This window comes from Notechis scutatus, chromosome 1 (genome assembly GCF_049901735.1).
Source record: "Notechis scutatus isolate UNSWTSFEM ecotype Mainland chromosome 1, rNotScu1.2, whole genome shotgun sequence".
In the NCBI taxonomy this organism is placed as follows: Eukaryota; Metazoa; Chordata; class Lepidosauria; order Squamata; family Elapidae; genus Notechis; species Notechis scutatus.
Window position 1 is genome coordinate 210,082,008 of NC_142009.1, and position 21,186 is coordinate 210,103,193.

Below are 21,186 nucleotides of genomic sequence, written 5' to 3' on the forward strand. Positions count from 1 at the left end.
ATGAAAGATGGGTGGCACTGGCTTGGAGTCTACGGCTGAGCTTCAGGTAGCACAAAGGGTTGGCAGCCATCACTGGGAAAGCCAATCAATTGATACAATCAAAGGCCGTTTCTTATGCATAGGCTTACGGGTTGGACAGTAAGGCCTAGTGAAGCTTGATGGGTAATGCTGGAATGCCTGGCCCCTTGCAATGAAATCCTTGATCAAAGAACCATCTCTGCCATCTGGTCACTACAGCATTAGTGAGGATTTCTGCATCCTGGTGAATCAGAGACTGCCAGTGTAACTGTCAAAAGGCTTTACTTACTTTTTAAAATGTTAGTGTACTTATCCAGCTGTGAGTTATATATATGACACAATCCATTATAATGTTTTTAGCTTTAAGAGGTTTACTACCCTATCACCCCCTTTTATGCCTTTTGGAGATCAAAAATGTACAACAGAAAGGGTTGGCTGTGGTTCCCCCAAAGTCTTGTGTACAATCCTAGAACTTTTCCAAAACCAAAGTATAATTTTTAACAGAGGAGTCATTTTATTTCAAGCTAAATAAAATGGAATATACTGTAGAGGAAGGAGTGGCAGAACCTGGGGGCGGAGTTAAAAGAGGTATCCGTCTAGAATCCCTACGTAGCCACCAGTGAACTAAGATCAACCCTCTTTGAATTCCCTGGACCAGAGGTGGGATTCTACTGATTCGGCCCGATTCGGGCGAATTGGTATCTCTGAGGATCAGCTGTGAGCAAAACGGTTCATTCTGACGATCAGCTGTTGGGCCCACCCGCCCACCCCAGCTCTAGTCTGTGCTTTATACCCTGGTTTTCAAGCTCAGCTGATTTGCATGGCACAGCGGATTGCTGCACATCAGCTGTTTAACACAGAGAGATTTCTGGAGAAGGTCAGTAGCAAACTTTCTGCGTGCGCGCAAAGCATGCACTCACCAAACCGGTTGTTACACTGGTTGAATCGCACTCCTGCCCTGGACCCTTATCTAACTCCAAGCAGGAATTCTGTGTGCATTTAGCAATAGATCAGTTGAACTGTATCTTCATCTGTGGACCTGATCTTTCATGTCTGATAGGTTCTGATCCTACTGAGAGACCATCTATGGCCTGCACATATTCACATCACTTTGTGTAGATGAAAGAAGGATACATTTTGTGATTATTCTGTGTATTTTACAAGACTGAATGAAAAATGAAATAAATTGTTTGTTCTTTCCTCAACAGCTGTAAAGGAAGATGGTGTGAATGTTCAGGCATATATTGCCCGATCACTCATTGATGGCTTCGAAGGCATGTCAGGTTATAGTCAAAAATTTGGCCTCCATAATGTGAATTTTGAAGATCCCAATAGACAAAGGACGCCAAGAAAATCTGCATATTTCTTCTCTGCTGTGATTGAAAATAATGGATTTCCTAATGCAACCATAAAACATAGCCAGCCATTCAGAAACTATTTTTCCAGGTCCTCAAAGTTGTCTAATTTGCCAGTATCTGAAGTCCCATCAAAAGCAAAGATAGTTTGGGAAAAGTTTTCTGGTCAGACTAATTTTGAAAGAGACATGTATTTTTATGACACTTTCCCAAAAGATTTTCTGTGGGGTGTTTCCACTTCAGCCTATCAGATCGAAGGAGGCTGGAATGCAGATGGAAAAGGACCTAGCATATGGGATAACTTTACTCATACGTCAGGAAAAATTAACAACAATGATACTGGAGATATAGCTTGTGACAGCTACAATAAAGTAGATGAAGATCTTTATTTATTGAGAGCCTTAAAGGTGAACAGTTACCGCTTCTCCTTCTCATGGTCTCGAATTTTTCCAGATGGCAGAAACCAATCTATAAATAGTCATGGGGTGGATTATTACAACCGATTGATCAACGGTTTACTGGCTGCAAATATTACACCAATGGTCACTTTATACCATTGGGATCTGCCTCAAGCTCTCCAAGATATTGGTGGGTGGGAAAACCCTGATCTGATTGAATTGTTTAATAGTTATGCCGACTTCTGTTTTCAGACTTTTGGAGATAGGGTTAAGTTCTGGATTACTTTCAATGAACCTGTCATAATTTCATGGCTTGGCTACGACACAGGAGCCCATCCTCCAAGTGTAGAAAACAATCCAGGTGATGCCCTCTATAAAGTTGGCCATACAGTACTGAAGGCTCATGCCAGGGTATATCATACATATGACCAGAAGTACAGGAAAAGCCAGGAAGGTGTAATTTCCATAAGTCTCAACATTGACTGGGTTGAACCGAAGACACGGAAAAATTCCCGCAATATAGAAGCAGCGGATCGGTTCCTCCAGTTCACTGCAGGATGGTTTGCACATCCAATTTTTAAAAATGGTGATTATCCAAGTGCCATGAAATGGACAGTAGGAAACAGGACTGATTTACAGAAACGGTCCATCTCCCGTCTTCCAGTTCTCACTGAAGAAGAGAAACAATTTATCCGGGGCACAGCAGATGTCTTCTGCTTAAACTATTATACTGCCAGCTTTATACAGCACAAAACCACCAAGTTGAACCCATTTTCTTATGAAATGGACCAAGAACGAGCTCTGGAGAGAGATTTTTCATGGCCAGCCACAGCCCTGAAAAATATGCCAGCCGTGCCATGGGGGCTCCGGAGGCTCCTTAACTGGATCAAAGAGGAATATGGCAATCTACCTATTTACATCACTGAAAATGGAATTGGAATAAAAGCTAAGTCAGATGTTGATGATATCAAAAGGATATTTTATTATAAAACCCACATTGATGAAGCTTTGAAAGGTAATGAAAATAATAATAATAATAATAATGTATTAAATTTATATGCTGCCCAACTTCCAACAAGTCTTGATGCTGCTTTAATAATAGACATTTAATATCTGCTTGTAGGTACCAGATAGGAAGCATGGATACATTTTTGGGTTCAGTGGTTACTGGACATCCTTGGAAAGTTTAGGCTTATCGTGGGCATCCTGACCATCTGGAAAAGATGACGGGTCATGGAACATCTTAAGTTCCAAGAGGGAACCTTGAGTACTGTGCATTAATTCAGCTCACCTTTGCTCTTTTCGGAGTAATGAATACATGCCCAGAGGCATAATAATCTAGACAGGCTACTTTGCTTTGCTTTATGCAAGCTATCAATTTAATTTTATTTTATTAGAAAAACCTAAACAAAAAAAAGAGTAAAGCCAAATTTGACACATTGCTTTTAGTCATCTTATTACTCAACTAAACTAATCCAAGCTTTAAATAATGTTGAAAGGAAGCAAAGTACATAGGGCTCAGTGGAATTTAGCACTGGCAAAATATCCTTAGGATTGCACTGTTAGTTAAAAATATAAATTAAGAGTGACTACATTTAAGGTTAATAAATCAAAGATGCAAACCTACATTCCTGACAGTAAATGCTATTGACCATGTAGGAATTCAGAATAAAAGTATGCAGTGTTATGTCAGTCATCATTTTAAGTACAATAAGTCTTAATTAACTTTTCCATTACTTTTTCATCTGAAAAATCATTGTTTTCTGGAATAACCATTGAATTTTCGTAATGCTTTCTTAGAGGAAATTTTTCATGTATTTTATGAGATTTTGCCTCCTGCAAATGAGGTTATTTCTTCAGAGTTCAAAGGGATTTTCTCCCGGAAAAAAACATGCAGGGTTGTAGCCTAATCCAACAGAAGTTTTGCCCAACAATTCTGAGAGTTGTAGATCCAGCATGTCTGAAGAATCAAGTTCAGAAAGGCTGCATTGCTGTGTGCTGAAATTTGTATCGGTCATGGATCTTGAAATCTGGGAGTAAATCCCTTGAAATTGCATGTACATAAGATTGTAGGCTGAAGGACAATTTACTTCCAGCTATCCCCAAGATTGTTACCTATACATAAGTCAACAGGAGTAAATCATCCAGTCTTTTTCTTGTTTCTTAACTTTTTTAGTATTATAGTAAACATACCCAATACAAAACCAGTGTTTTGATTTTCTGTTGTTGTTGTTTTTTAGCCTACAAACTGGATGGAGTAAATCTTCGAGGGTTTTTTGCTTGTTCACTTATGGATAATTTTGAATGGCTGCACGGTTACGAGCCAAGATATGGCCTACATCAGGTTGATTTTGAAAATCCAAACAGGCCTAGAACCCCTAAGGAGTCTGCTATATATTATTCAGAAATCATACGTAACAACGGATTCCCGCTGTCAAAAGAGGATGAGTTCCTTTATGGAGAATTTCCCAAGAACTTCTATTGGAGCGTGGCCACAGCAGCATATCAGGTTATTAAAACCAACGTGCCTTGATATAGAACTTTATTAAGAACATTGTGGAAATAGTTGGGAGATTTGTTAGATCTGGCCTGAATAGCCACTGGCTGGAAAGCTAGAATGCCTGTATGAAGTGATGGTAGTGGAAAATTAAGGGATTCATCAACCAGACTAGCATGGAGAGGTCTCGGGGTAGGGAAGAGCTTGGGAGATTACAGCCTGGGATTGGAAGAGTGAAAAGGAACGGGAGAGTATGGCCAATGAATTACACCGACAGAGGGCAATAGTCACTTTCAAGACTTACTTGAATTTTTTGGATGCCAGATTGCTGGGAGACGTGGGCTCAGGTTGCTATTACTAGATGCCAAATCTTGTCATAATAAGGTCTTAATCCAGGGTGGGCTGCTGGAGGTTCGGGAGAGCCCCTAGCTAAGATTCTGTGCAATTCAAAGAAACCCCCCCCAATCCCATTCCCGACTGGCTTCACCCCGCCCCTCCCAGGAGTCCCCATGTGGCCCATTTTGGTTGCAGGTAAGTGTAGGGCGCGTGCAGAGGCTCAGGGAGGGTGAAAAACGGGCCTCCCAGAAGTTTGGGAAGACCGGAAATGGGCCCATTCCTGGCTTCCCAGAGAGCCTCTGGAGCCCGGGGAGGCGGTTTTCGTTCTCCTGGAGGCTCGAGGAAAGTCTTCCGAGCCTGGGGAGGGCAAAAATGCACCCGCCCTGCCGGGGTGCAGGAGGCCGACTGGGCCACGCCCACCATGACCACACCCACCCAGCAACCAGACAGAGAACCTGCTGCTAAAATTTTTGAAGCCCACCCCTGTCTTAATCCTCTGCTATGTAGAAAGGAAGTGCAAATAGACCTGTACTCTAGTTTGGAGATATTTCTGTTTCAGAAGCTATAAGTCTAAGGAAGGGCGAGAGAAGAGCAATAATCCTCTTGGCTATACAATCCGATGCTTTGCTTGGCTAGTGGTACTGCTTGTTGATCACCCAACAATAGCTGGCCAGCAGTCTCCTTATCTGAGCTGCTGGATTTGATAACTTGATGGGGATTGGATTCCCCATCTGGCCGTGCTGGGGAACATCAGAATCCATTCACTCTGAGAGTGGGACTGCTTGAGAAATTCATGGACTATATGGTAGAGATCGGATTCTCCCAGGTAGTAATTGGTGGTAACTCATACATGTGATCCTAGGCTGGTTCTAGGATGTCTGGAGTATTTTTTCTTCTTCTTCTAAATTAGTATTTATCTTGATGATGGTGAGCTACCCCTTTAATGAGAAGTCAAATCCCATAATCAAGAAACATGCTGATTAAGACCAGATGAAATTTATAAGATTAACAGGAATTCTTCCTTTGCTCAGACTCCAGAAAAAAAAGTGGCAGGAAGGGAGACATGCAATACTGCCAGTTCTTAAACTCTCTCTCTCTCTCTTTTTTTTTTCTTATAGTCAATATAAAGTAATCATACTGCTAATTTTGTACTTAGCAGTGAGTCACTGAAGTAAGAGCCGGTGTGATCTAAGTATTAGTCTAGAGTTGGTCATAGCTGGGTTCAAATTCCTGTTCAACCCCAAAGAGCCTCTGTCTTTCTCATTCTCTTCGTCTAAACTTACAGTCTTTTGGTGAGGATCAAAACAGGGTTAAATGTCTATGGAGTTTCTCAGTCACGGTTGTGCTTTTTCAGGAGGCAACTGGACTTTTCTTGTTTTTTCTTTGAAAACATTTTGCTTCTCATCCAAGAAGTTTCTTCAGCTCTGACTGGATGGTGGGGAATGGAAGGATTTATATTCCTTGCAGACAGCTGGTCATTTGCATTCTTTTAGAGAGTTGTTAAGGCCACCTGGAGGTTTATCTGTGTCCTCAAGGTTACCTGAGTAGTGCAAATGGCTCCTGTAGTCTGCAATTTTCCCCCTTTTGGAAATCCATTCATACTCCCACACCATTCAAAGGGTATTCATCTCAAAGTGCATGACTAAAAGTCCATTCCCCACCATCCAGACAAAGCTGAAGAAGTTTCTTGGATAATCTTTGGGACAACCATGACCTGGGTGATAGAATCTCTACAGACTTTTAGTTATACAATTTGGGACGAACACCCTTTGAATGGTATGGGAGTATGGACAGATTTCCAGAGGAAAAAAATTGCAGATTACAGGAACCATTTGCACTACTCAGGTGATCCTGAGGACACAGATAAACCTCCAGCTGGCCTTAACAATTCGCTAAAAGAATGCAAATGACCAACTGTTGGCAAGGAATATAAATCCTTCCATTCCTCACCATCCAGTTAGAGCTGAAGAAGCTTCTTGAATGAGAAGCGAAATGTCTTCAAAGAAAAAACAAGAAAAGTCCAGTTGCCTCCTGAAAAAGCCCCTTTGGGACATCAAAATAGGGTGATTATATGTGTGATTATTTCCTAGCCGGGAAGATGTAATAAACCTAAGGTACACAACTTTTCTTTCATTAAAGATTGAAGGAGCTTGGAGAAAAGATGGAAAAGGCCTCAGTATTTGGGACCAGTTTGCTCACACGCCTTTGAAAATCGACAGCGATGATAATGGAGATGTAGCTTGTGACAGCTACCACAAAATAGAGGCAGATGTGGCTGCCCTGAAAGATATCAAGGTGACCCATTATCGTTTTTCAGTCTCCTGGCCTCGCATTCTCCCAGATGGGACCACCAAGCAGATCAATGAAGCTGGCCTGAAGTACTATGAAAGACTTGTGGATGCACTTCTTGCAGCAAACATCCAACCTCAGGTAAAAAAAAAAAAAAAGCGCGGGATTCCTTACAATCTACTACAGCAGGGGTCTCCAACCATGGCAACTTTAAGCTGGCTGGGGAATTCTGGGAATTGAAGTCCTCCAGGCTTAAAGTTGCCAAGGTTGGAGACCCTGTACTACAGGGATCCCCAACCTTTTCGACGCCGCGGCCCGGTTCCGACATCAGCTGGGCGCCGCGACCAGTCAGGCGTCAACTGGGCGCCGCCATCTTTTATGGCGAAAAGGCGCTTCCGGTGGCGTCACGGGCGCTGTTCGTCATAAAAGATGGCGGCGCCAGCGCTTGGTGAGCTTTTTCGGGTAGAAATGGCTTTCTACCGGAAAAGCTCGACCGCAGCGCCCGCCATCTTTTATGATGAAACAGCGCTTCCGGTGAACTTTCTACCGGAAGCGCTTTTTAAAAAAGATGGCGGCGCCAGCAACCAGCGCCCGGTAAGGGTTGTTCATGCGGACCGTACCGGTCCGCGGACCGGCGGTTGGGGACCCCTGTACTACAGCATATATTTGGAAGGGTGAATAAGATGTCATCTTTCAGGTTTACAATGAGATGATTTGTTATATACAGGTACTCTTCAATTTATGACTACAATTGGGGCCAGAATCTCCATTGCTAAGGAAGGGGATTGTTATGGGGATTGTGCCCAGTTTTATGGCCTTTTTTGCGACAGTTGTCAGTGAACCATTGCAGTTGTTAAGTGAATCACATCGCCGTTAAGTGAATCTGGCTTTCCCCATTGACTTTGGTTGTCGGAAGCCAGCTGGAAAGGTCACAAATGGTGATGATGATGATTGTAGGACGCTGCCGTCATTGTAAATATATGCCAATTGCCAAGCACCCAAATTTTGATCGTGTGACCGTGGAGATGCGGCGACAATTATAAGTGTGAGGACCAGATGTAGGTCATTTTTTTCAGGGTCACTGTAACGTCAGTCACGAAACATATGGTGGTAAGTCAAAGACTACCTATAGTAAACATTGTGTGAGCGTTCCAGGAAACCTCCATTCCAATCAGTAACTTTGAGACAAACATAATCTCAACAGTACCTTTATTAGAATAGCACCTGGCACATCTGTGAAATCCTGAAACTAAAAATTTCCTGGACTTCCCACAATATCCCAAACTACAATCCATCCCCCTTTCCTCCCATCCTCACATCACATGGACCAATCACCATCTGTCTCAGTGTAAGATCCTTTTTATCTGCTGCGCCACACTTAATAACCTTGAACTAAGAAAAGAATTTTATTGGTCTACTAGAACTACTCAACTGGAATCACCCCCTCCCAACTTCTCAGGCTATGTGGCAGCGTGGAATATGGCTTCCAGAGCTGATAGGTTGGGTAGGAACACCCCATCTGACTCCGTTGTTACAGCCTCAACCCCTCACAGCTTCAACCTCAAACTGTCTACCGGGGACTTCGCCCCTTTCTTAAGAGGTCCTTAAAGGGGGCATGCATAAGTGCACCAGCGTGCTTACCGTCCCTGTCTTACTGTCCCCATTTATCTGTATTTACTTCCTTGTTCTTGTTTATGTTTATATTTATACTTGCTATCTTGTACATGTTTGACAAACAAACAAACAAATTAATTAATTAATAAATACTCAGAAGAACTAGGTACAGGAACTGCTTGTCTTACGACCATAATTGAGCCCAAAATTTCTGTTGTTAAGTGAGACATTTGTTAAGTGAGTTTCCCCCCCATTTTAGGACCTTTCTTGCCACCGTTGTTAAGTGAATCATTGCAATTGATAAGTTAGTAACCTGGTTGTTAAGTGAATCTGGCTTCCCCATTGACCTTGCTCGTCAGAAGGTTCCACATGACCCAGGGACACAGCAATGGTCATAAGTATGAACCAGTTGCCAAACATCTGAATTTTGATCACATGATCCTGGGGCTGATACAAAGATCGTGAGCATGAAAATGGGTCATAAGTTGCTTTTTCCAGGGCCGTTATAACTTTGAACGGCCACTGAATGAACTGTGATATGTTGAGGACTACCTGTAGTGTCAATACTCCCAAAAATTAAAATAAACAAAATCTCACAAGAATATGCATGTTTGTGAGATTTGCACTGATCTTTCTTATTTCCACCCAAATATCTTCCAAGAAGCCAAATACAGTATAACTGCATGCACAAGGTCTCTTCATTGATAGCATTAAAGGTTTCAATGTGGAAGCATTTCACCTTTTTTGACTTGAGCATTATATATTTGTACCCCATGACTTGGCTGTGGTTTTGTAGAAGAATTTAATAAACCATTTCTCCCAAAGTAATGTTTTACACAGGTAACTGGTTACTTGAACAAAAAACAATAGACTCTTGTAAATGCATGTCTTAAATTCTAGATAACCCTGTACCACTGGGATCTCCCTCAAGCCCTCCAGAACATTGGAGGGTGGGAAAATGAGACCATCATTCCGAAATTTAAAGATTACGCTGACCTCGTTTTTCAAAGATTGGGAGACAAGGTGAAATTTTGGATAACTTTAAATGAGCCTTACGTCATTGCCAACCTTGGTTATGGTTATGGAGTGTCTGCACCAGGTAAGGTCTTTTGCCAATTCTTCTTGTTTGTAGGAGGAAGGCTTTAGAAAAACCGGAGGATATTGTTATTAAAATTTCTGTTGACCCAGAAGAGGATAGTTTTGCAATTAATAGAGAACTTAAAACTCCAGGTTTAATCTCATGCATAAGTAGCCTTTAGTCTTTAAAGTGTTGCTGAATTAGACATTTCGGCCACTTCAATCATCAGGACCAATTGTGAGGGATTCATGGGTTTCTTACCCTTAACCCAGTATTCCTGACTCTTCTAAACACAGCATCAGGAACAGGAGTAATTGATGGAAGACATTAATGGAGCTAAGAGCTTTGGGGAAACCAAGTAGCAAATCTGTTCTTAGATGAACAAGTTCTGAATTGTTTTCTTGGGTCTGTTAATCAATCTTGTTAGAATGTCTGAGAAAAGTCACAGGAAACATTATCCGATAGATTTCTTTTTTCTTTTTTCTAATAAACCAGTTTTATTCAGTTTTCCATATTTTAACGTCTCTTTTTAGTGAACAGCATGATTACAGGTTTCACATATACATACAAATATGACCATGGTTACATATTCAATTTTTATATCGAATTCCTTATCTTAACAGTGCTTTTATGCATTTTCTATTTTATTGTATTATTCCAAATATTTATCTCATTATTTAATTCACTTATGATAACTTCATAATCATTATACTTTAGTACTTTTAACTGTCACATTTGTATATTTCATCTTAAATTCTAATTTAAAAAGACACTTCTTCTATAAATTGGTTTCCCCCCTGAAATCTCAATATAAGTGCGCCATCTCTAAGTTATAAATTCATTTATTTTCACCCCTTTTAAATCTCGTTAAAACATTTAACATTATTACCTAAAACATTAAACTTAATAATCCCTTTAAAACTACATAGCATATATAAATCAGATTCTGCATGATTTTTCTCCTTTTAAATTTCATTAAATTTCCTCCCACCCCAAAAAGGACATATTAATCTACTCATTCAAACAGTCAAACAGTCCTAAGCCCTAAAGTTAATTCCATTTTAGTTCTGCTCCTATATCATTTCATTTATTTCCATATATTTAATACACATATTCCATTCATTATTCCATTCATATTTAAACCAAAAAAGCCAACATTCCAATCTTAAAAATATTTCAATATATCTAATATACTTATTTGTTACAATTATCTCTCTACATAAAGAGGAAGCGCATCAGATTCCATTATCCAAAAAATAACAATTCTGTTTTTCCATCTTGTCAGTCTATATGTCCCTATTTCGTAACTATAAATTTATTTATATTACCCCTCTATACCTTGCAGAATCCCCTTTCTATATAATAATCACCCATTATCTCTGTGTCCAGTTAAGGATTTCCCCATTTTTTTACAATTCCCATATTTCTTTGTTTCCAAATCCTGTTTCTTGTCCCTTCTTTCCCCCTGTCTTTTCTCCTTTGTTCTTTCACTCTAGTTTTTATCCCTCTATTTATAGCTTCCTTTCGCCCTTTGAATTTCTGCTGACTCTTTTTCCCTTTTTTAATTTTCAGAATACTCCCCTTTTTATTTAATTTCTTAAATCTCCTGTATTTATTTCCAACTCTTTTCTTCTTTCTTTCAAGAGTTCTTGGTTCTCGATGATCACTAAAGATGGTCTCTTCTATGATTTGCTCCACCTCCTCTTCTGCCTTTTGTCTTTGTTATTCCTATTCTGCTGTCGCATTTTCAATAAATTTTAAAGCAAAACCCAGCAATTCACCTCATTCTTGTAGTGTTTCTTTCATTTTTCTGAGTTCCATTTTTAATGCAAGAAGAGAAATTGCCATTTTACAACTTTCTGATTCGCAATTTAATCCAAATAGTATCTTTAAAGTTTATTTCCAACAGTCAACTTTTCTTCCTCTCGAGTTTTTAAGTCTCCGTTAATCCAGTGCCAAATTCATGTCAGAATCAGCAACTAATCCAAAGGCAGAATCTTCTTAATTCTTTCTTTGTTACAATGTTTCAATTTTTCAAAGTTCTTGCTTTATTGTATCAATTTCCATGCAATTTCAAGAAACAAGAGTTTTTTAAAAGAAAAACAAGTTGAGTTTAACTGAGATGGCACTCTTTATTATGCTAAGTCTTCACCCCCTCTTTTCTTTTTTCTTCTGTATTATTCAGAGCTTTTTAAACCACAATTTTCCAACAAGAAAAAGATCAAATCCCGTTGATATTAAATTTCCTCTTTAACAGTCTATAGTTCAGCTTTATTAGTGCCAATATAAAATCAAAGTATACTTATCCAAATTGATTATATAGTTCCTTCTCCAGCTTCTACCTTTTGCGGTTTCGAAGCCCCAACACTATCAAAAGCAATTAACACCTTTTTTTCTCTTTCTCTTCGCCACTTAGATCCTTTCTTAAAGATTATTTGAAATGTTAATCCTGGGGGTATCTTCCATTTGATTATATTGTCCCATTCCTCCTGCTGTTCGCTTCTTTCTCTCTCTCCTGCACAATCTTATTCCGGTCTAATCTTCCTCTTCAGGGTGGCCATTTTAGACCACCACTTCAGGCGTCTTCGGGAGGGAGCAATTGCCAAGCCGGGGAGGGGATTTGCAACTCCCCTCTAGCCAGCTGACAGTCTCCCCTTCCTCTGCCACCCCTACGAGGTAGCTTCTGCCCCGAATCCATAGGATTGGGGCTCTCCGATGCTGAAGCACGAACCAAAGCTGCGCATGATCGCGGTCAGCGGTCCGTCTTTGGGGAAGCTCAGAACAGGAAGTCATTATCTGATAGATTTCTATAGGAAGAGCAGAGTGTGCAAGAAATTGTTATAAGCCATATATAAGCCTTTACTCCCTTGTTATCTTAGGCAGGTCTTGGCTATGCTGCCAAGCCTTTTCACATTTTTCTAGTTCTTCCTCTTAAGCCAATGGGCCGTGATCAACTTCAACTGCCTATATTTGGAAGTCTACTGTTCTTTAAGCAACACAAGCTATTCTCAGCAACTGATATAACTGATATTGGGGCATAGGCAGGGGTGGGCTGCTAGGACTTTGCAGGGGTTTGGGAGATTCTCTAGCTAAGATTCTGCACAGTACGGAGAGCCCCCAAATCCCACTCCTGGATGGCCCTGCCAACCTCGCCCTTCCCCTCCCAGGAGTCCCCACAAGGCCCGTTTTGGATGCGGGTAAATGTAGGGCGCATGCGGAGGCTTGGGGAGGGCAAAAAAATGGGTCTCCCAAAAGTTCAGGAAGGCCAGAAACGGGCCCATTTTCAGCTTCCAGAGAGCCTCCGGAGCCTGGGGAGACCATTTTCGCCCTCCCAGAGGCTTGAGGAAAGCCTCCAGAGTCTGGGGAGGGCAAACCCCCCCCCCGCCATGGTGAGGGAGGCCAACTAGACTATGCCTACTGTTATGATATGTACAGAATAACTCTTGAGTAACAAGGATATGCACATGGAAACATTTATGAGAGTAGTTATGAATAATTATTCAGCCAACACAGATACACTAAATTGAGTTAAAGTTTACTTTAAGAAATAGCACAGTCCAATAAACGGTCCAGTCTTATACGTTTTACAGTCCAAAGAATATCCAATTACAAAGTCTTCTTACCAGTTGCCTTTGTCATTTACAGTAAACAAAAATATCAAAGTATAAGCACAGCTTACATAGCAACAGAATGTCAGAGAGACAGAATGTCAGAGAGAGCAAGCCATGATTTCTAGCTCCCTCTTATGGCAATTCGCAATACAATCAATCAATGGGAATCAATACAGTGATTTTGTCTTAAAGGTACAAACATACATTGTTGGTTTATATATTGCCAACCCAACTAATTGTTGGACAGATTCCTAACACCCACCATGGCCACACCAACTCAGCAACCAGGCAGAGAACCCATTGCTAAAATTTTTGAAGTTTACCCCTGGGCATAGGGAAGTATGCCTTTAAGACAGAGCTGTAATTGTGTAAATGAGTTGCGGGAAAGCTTCAGCTTAGAGCTTTTAGTTAACCATAGAGTGGGGATTCACACAGGCCAGAAACTGATGTACACGTCAGCAATAAGGTATGATATAATATGTACAAAGTTTAATTATAATTTATTTTTTGAACAAGGGAATTTTTTCTTTAGGATCTCCTTTAAATTTTATGATCTTTATGTCGGTGATACAATCATCAAAGCAGTAAAATGGACCTCTGTCACTAATATACTGAAAGAAGAAAAAAACGCATGTTTTAAGAAGATATCTCCTTGCAGAAAAACAGATAAAAATCAATCTATTAAAATATATCTATCAGTATTCCTGTAGCTGCAGGGTATCTCATTCCCATGTCACTGTTTTCTCAGGCATATCTGTAAGACCGGGTCGTGCCCCTTACGTTGTGGGACACAATTTGATTAAGGCACATGCAGAAGTGTGGCATCTCTACAATGAGACCTACCGTCCCAGACAAAAAGGATTGATCTCACTTTCCGTCAGTGTTGAGTGGGCCGAACCAAGGAACCCTCACAAACAGGAGGATTATGAGGCTGCTGAGAGATATGTTCAGGTAATACGACTCTCGGTTGTTGCTTGGACCACAGCTTCCATCTGGTGTGATCACAAATTATATTAGCTAAGGAGCAGCTGAAATACAAGCTATTGGCAATCAGGACACCATGTTGAGAAGGTCTACCATTTCAGAAATTAAATAATGATATAAACGAGGAGCGTCCAGCTTTGGCAACTTTGAAACTTGTGAAGTTCAATGCCTAAAATTCCTCAGCCAGCATGGCTGACTGGGGAATTCTGGGAGTTGAAGTCCACAGGTCTTAAATCTGCCTAGATTGGACACCCTGATGTAAACTCTATCGTGTACTCCCAATAAGGTCTACAGTTTGGCTTGATTTTAAAACCAAAGAGTAGGTATACTTCTATTAAATAAAATCAACAGAAACATAGTTTGGGTATTCAGTAGGTATTAATATCTAATCTGTACTTAGTTTATGAAAAGTGTTAATACCTCTGAGATATAAAATAGTGCATGATCAGCTTCAAGTATGGGGAGAGAACAACAATTAATCAGGTCTTGTGTCCTCCTAGATGGAACATGCCTCCTGTATGTTAATCCTTACTTACTCAAATTTTAAAACAAGAGTTACACACACCTAAGATGCTAGGAAATAAGACTAATTCAGATTTTTTCGAACTTGGTTCAGAATAATCATTCTACTTTAGAATTACCGTAAGCTCATATTCAGAAATCTGGAAGGTGGTTTACTTGGAGTAGGCTGGTTAAGATTATGAATAGCTGAAATCTGCAACATTTATTTAAACAATTAAAATAATAATTCAAAGCAGCTGTGCTTTAGGGTACAACTGTTCATATACATGCTTTTCAGTGTCACACTTAGAAATGGAAGTAGGGAATTCCTTGCGGAGGGAAACATAGTCTAATGAGTAGACATTCATATCTAAAAAAGACATATCTTTGTCTTTTTTAATTCATGCCTTTTTAGAAGGGGAATCATGAACCTTAAGAGCTTCATGCTTCTATTATTACTTGCGCTGCAACGGTTAAATTGTTGGACTAGGAATGAGGTTCAGGTATCTGCCCTCAGCTATGAAGGTTCGTGGGATAAATTTGAGGCAGTCCTTCTCTCGTAGCGCAACCTACCTCACAGGTTGTTGAAGAAGGGGGGGGAAGAGGGGGAGAGCTATACACACTGCCTTGAGCTCCTAAATGAAAAGTAGTATGAAAATCTAATAAATGTGCAATATTTGGGAATGCTTAAAAAGAACTGGTAGATGTTTTATTTCTAAGGAGGGAAGGGCTAATGCTTTTAACCTCCATGCTATTGGGTAGGAGTTGGTGTCCTAGCTGCAGCTATAACTACTAGCACTATTTTTGCATTGTATTCAGCAGATGGAGAGTATAGGTTGTGGGAGCTCTGACTCAGAGATTAGGGCTTGAAGGACACCAACAAGGTGTCCCTGGAAGACAAGTGACTGCAGCTCTAACTACCAGGTTACAACATGGAGACTCAACTGGTGTCTGGGGGAAGAGGTTTGGAGGAGCTGCTCTTTTGCGAATAAGTTGGTTAATGTGTGTGTAACTCTTGATTTCTTGTGATGTCCCGCCACAGTTTTTTGTTGGTTGGTTTGCTCATCCTATTTTCAAAACCGGCGATTATAGCGATCTGATGAAAAAGAGGGTACAAGAAAGAAGTTCTGGCAAATCACGGTGAGTGATTCACTAATGTAGAACAGTTCCCGGGAAAGGCTATTAAAAAAAAAAAAAAACATTGAATAAGCTCTCCACTGCGTTATGTCACAAAAGGGAAAGGAAGGGGAGACAGAAGGAAAAGGGAATCCAAGTGCCAGCTGTTAAAAGTGAAATAGTCTTCTGATGACCAATTGTCTCAGCAACAGTATGGGAACTGGAGGGCCCTGATGATTGATGTTTCTTCAGAGCTTTTTGAATGTTTCTGAATGGAGATGAGGTATCTGCTGACAAACTTCTTGAAACAATCCACCCTTCCTGATCCATCTGTCAGGATATCTTCTTTTCTGGTGACCTCCAAAAGCTATGAAGGACAAGAGAGTGGGAGAAAGATGCTGGGAGGTGGGATGAGGTAAGATGAAATGAAATGATGGGAGTAGAGGATTCTTGCTAGTGGAAACGCTAAATGTTAATCTCAAAGGTGCTTTTTCAAAGGGCAGCTGGACCATGTTTTTTTCCTTGAGGAAGAAAAAGAAAGAAAGAAGAAGAAAGAAAGAAAACATAGTCTAGTTGCCTTTTGAAAAAGCACCTTTGAGACAGCCATGACCTGGATGACTGAAAATCTCTATATAGTTTATACCAGAAGTGTCAAACCCGCGTTGTCAGGGCGTTGTCACGTGATATATTGGGACTTTGCTAAACCAGGCGGGGGTGTGGCTAGCACATGATGCATCCGGCCTGCGGGCCCAGAGTTTGACAGCCCTGGTCTAGACACTAAATGCTCATGAAATTGTGAAGCTGCAGAAGTTCAAGAGAAGGCTAGTGTTCATTTCTACTACAACAAAGCCAGCAGCAAAGCAACTCATTTCCTGATTCCAATCATGAAACTGAGCATGTTTAGACCAGATTCTGAATTATCTAAGAATGGCCCACTGTTCTTCTGCTGTTGGTAAAAGGTCAGTTTTCCGTGCCTTGCTTTTGCCCTGCTTTCAGTAAGACAAAGTGCCTACATCGGAATTTATGCTACATGATAAATCACAGAGTCCAGCTGATATAGTAATATGTAACTTTGCCAATCCTTTGTAATAAATGTATCAGGTAAAAACCTATTTTTCTATTTCCATGTATGTTTGTGTTATGTGTGATCCAGGCTCCCTGAATTTACTGAAAGTGAAAAGCAAAGAATTAAAGGCACATATGATTATTTTGGCTTGAATCATTATACCACAATCCTGGCATCCAATTTAAATTTTCCTGCTATTATAACCTCCTATGATGCGGATAGGTAAGCTGCAAGCATGATTTTATATTGCCTGAAATTATGCACTGTTTAATCCTAATAAAAAATGAAATACAAAGTTAGCCGTTTTTCAGGGTGAAATTACTGGATTTTTGTGAGTACACAATAACATTTACCATTATGCTGTTATTTGATAAAATGGGAATCTTCCCATGTTTTGAGAACCCTGGTGGTGCAGTGGTTAGAATGTAGTATTGCAGGCAAACTCTGCCCACAGCCAGGAGTTTGATCCTGATGGGGCTGAAGATCGACTCAACCTTTTTTTCCTTCTAAGGTCAGTAAAATGAGGACCCAGATTGTTGGGAGCAATATGCTGGCATTGTAAACTGCCCAGAGAGTGCTGTAGTGTAAAGCACTATAGGGTGGTAGCTAAACCTAAATGCTATGCTATGGCTATTTTGAAGCAACTTATACATCACATGTTACAGGCACAAAGCTGGTCCTTGTTGCAGAAAAATCTAAAATTTCCATAACGTAGATGGCTGGTTCTTAAAGAGCCAGAAACTGTTACATATTGATCTTTGGTACACATATGTATTGTTTGTCCAGTATAAAATAAATTTTGCGGATACCTCTAGTGCTTCCAGCATGTCTGTAAATGGGGATCATTTCTATCAAATAGGTCCTTAAATGAAATCCTAGTGTATAAGTGGCCCCTCTTCTTATAGTTATAGTTGTCCTCACTTTTGCTCTAGGCATCTCATTGCCTAAGCCCCAAGTGATAAATATGCAGATACTGTTACTTGGGGAATCATTGGAACATTAACTTTAAAAAGAAGTGCAAGCACATAAAATATTCTGAACACTATGTACATTCAAACTAAGCCAGCAATTCCAAACTTTTATTTTATTATAGGGACCACCAGTATTTTTTCAGATCACAGTGAATGCCAAAATCTCCTAAGATTTTAAGAGAATGTCAGAATCTCATGTCATTTCATAAGATTTTGCCCAATTGATTTTTTGTTACTTTCATTTTTACTTGGTTCTATAGGCCATTTATTGTATCCTTGCAGGCCACCAGTAAATCATTGGAGCATAAAATTGAAAGCCAATGCTTTGAAACTATGGATTATTTTAACAATAATTTAGTGAAAATAGTCTCATATATAACTCTAAATTATAAATCCTTTACATACTATTCAAAAGAGACAATCAAAAAGCCAGAAAAAAATAAAAAGACCAAAACACCTGCTCACTAGCAATCAAAAAGGAAACAATGCCCCAGTCAAAGAATTAACCAAGTCAGTCAAACAAGCTAACAGTAAACAGCCTAATCAAGAAACCACCAAATCCACTTCTACCAATGCTGACAGAGCAAGTAAGTGCACATAAAAAGAGAGTAAATCCATATCTTTCTAGTACTGATGATGTTAACTAGGTGGGTAATGAGATGTCTGCAAGAAAGGAACCAAGCACAGATAGCACCAAAGAGCTCATATATTTGTTTGCTTTGACAGAGGTGTTGCTTCCATAGTAGACCACAGCTGGCTGGGTTCTGGCTCCTTTTGGTTGAAAGTGACTCCATTTGGCTTCAGAAGGCTCTTAAAATGGATCAAAGAAGAATACAATAATCCACCTATTTATGTGACTGAGAATGGAGTTTCTGAACGTACAGATGGAGACTTGAATGATACCTGGCGCATACATTATTTAAAGAGCTATATCAATGAAGCATTAAAAGGTATGTGGTTTCCTTCCATAAGCAGTCTCCAAATCCAATTAATCCTTCTACTTTATCTCTATTTTCTCTGAAAGAATGAACATTTAATTTTACAATGAATGCATGTAATGGAGAAAGATGGGTTTTGAGAGTACAAAAGTGAGAAAATAAATTCTAACCATATGAATGACTATGGTGAATGATATGATGCAGAATTTTCATACTGCTTTTGAAAATTCAATCCCTATTGCAGATTTAATTATTCTGCTGTATAGCTTTGGAACAAGCTAGTAATTGCTATTTATTATTTTTTTAAAGCTTTGTATGTTAAATGTTGTGTATGGTGTGTAGAGAAAAAATGAACTCTATAAATATTAGCAAGAACAGGTTAGCATTTGTCATGTTAACAATGTTAAAAATAACAAGGTAAAATATATTACATAAGGAGGCTAAGACTATCAGGGCTTCTACAATGGAGATTTCTGGAAAGGGAGCTAATTGAAACTAGTTGTTCGTTTGAGGTTACTTCCAACTTGATGGTTTTGTTTTACTAAAGCAAAAGTCTCCAAACGTGGCAACTTAAGACTTGTGGACTTCAACTCCCAGAATTCTCCAGCCATTTCTGGGAGTTGAAATCCACAAGTCTTAAAGTTGCCAAGTTTGGGGACCCCTGGACTAAAGGAAGGTAGAGGCTAATGATCAGCTACCTCTAATATATAATCAATCTCTCCCTGATAAAAACATGAAAGCAGCAAAATGGTAACCATCTATTCACTGTCTATATTCAGCTATCCTTACTGGAAATATTGGAAATATTGAAAGCCAGTTTGGTGTAGTGGTTAAGATGGTTAAGTGCGGGCCAAGAAACCACGAGACTGTGAGTTCTAGTCTCATTTTAGGAATGAGAACCAACTGATTGACTTTGGGCCAGTCATTTTCTCAGAGCTTAACTTACCTCACAGAGTTGTTGTTAAGGGGAAAATAGGAGGAGAAAGGACCATGGCATGTTCATAACAGTGTGTGTGTGTGTGTGTGTGTGTAGTAATAAAAATCAAAAACAGTAATGTACACCAGGCTATCTTAAGAGCTATTTTTTCAACACTTTGCATTAAGCTTAAGGTGACTCACACTATTTGCCTGGCTCTAGGATTTCCTTCTGTGCTCACTCCTTCAAAATGAAGTTTTGAAAGCAGCCCAGATGCTTACAGAGGCTGCAACCCAAATTATTCAGGAGTCTGCATTGTGTAATGAGTTTGTAATTAAACTTGCAAAAAAAACACACTGTAAGAATCTCTCCCTATCCCTGTTTTATATATGTAACAGGAATTGTATTTGATGGCGTTGATCTCCGAGGTTACACAGTTTGGACTTTGATGGACAATTTTGAATGGGCAGTGGGCTTCTCTGAAAAATTTGGCCTGTATTACACCAACCACACAGACCCCAATCTAACGAGAATTCCAAAAGAGTCTTCAAAATATTACTCATCTATTATCCACTGTAACGGCTTTCCAGATCCAACTAATGGACCTCATTTATGTCTGGAACCACAGCCTGAAGGTAGGTATATTAGAAGCAGGAAAGGACCAGCTTTGAAGGGTATGCGAAGAGAATTTAAAAAGCATTAGTATTATTTTAACTGTAACAATTGTACCAGTCTGGACACAATTCTGTATGATAGGAAACAACCCCAAGAGATTGAGATTCTCAAGAGGAAGTTGCAATGCAATAGTCAGCTAGTATTGATACTGTCATATCTGGTGCTGAACGGAACAGCCTAATGGGCATCCTTCTAAAAATGCCAAAGCAAATTAGTCCGCGTCTATTTGTCTTTGATTTTGGAGCATCCCCAAGAGGAATACTCATGAGAATAGCCTCAGGGATTGAAGCTAGAATACAGAAATTTTCATTTTTACAACTATGAATCGAACCCAATGGGTCTTGTTCCCTATACATGCCACTGACAGTAACGATCTTCTCTACTTGAGGTTGGTTTCAGGTGTTTGAAAGTTACTAGGGCAATTTTTAGCAGCATATTTGGATGTACCAGTTTACAAACCTTACATGATTACTTTACCTTTGTAGGTACTACTAAACCACCAATTACAAACACTCATAGTTATCACAGGAGCACTGTGCTTATAAAAACAGACCACACACTTATAAGCACAACAGGACTGGAAGATATCAAGAAAGTGCCATTTTTGGGACTGGACTTGACTTCATCTGAAGCTGAAATAGCTCTTTATGTTCTATTTGTCCTATGCTTGCTGGCTATACTAGGTTTCGCTGGTTCCCTCTGTGCATGTAAAAAGGCCAAAAATAAGCGGAAAAAAACAACATTTTAGCAATCAGGAATATATTTTGCTTTCTCATCTGAAGACTTTGAGCCATGCATATTTGAAGCTCTCTCCATTCATCTA

The 21,186-nt window shown here is 39.8% G+C and overlaps 1 protein-coding gene across 1 annotated transcript in view; it reads left to right on the forward strand.

Moving 5' to 3' along the window:
* LCT (lactase) overlaps nt 1-18,863 on the forward strand; it is a 35,466-nt gene extending 16,603 nt beyond the window's left edge. The window contains 9 exon segments of the mRNA XM_087955863.1: nt 1,227-2,786; nt 4,012-4,280; nt 6,744-7,034; nt 9,408-9,606; nt 13,945-14,147; nt 15,724-15,821; nt 16,951-17,085; nt 18,561-18,793; nt 18,796-18,863. Of these exon segments, the coding sequence (XP_087811989.1) occupies nt 1,227-2,786; nt 4,012-4,280; nt 6,744-7,034; nt 9,408-9,606; nt 13,945-14,147; nt 15,724-15,821; nt 16,951-17,085; nt 18,561-18,793; nt 18,796-18,863 (3,056 nt within the window).
* The last annotated feature ends 2,323 nt before the right edge of the window (nt 18,864-21,186 follow it).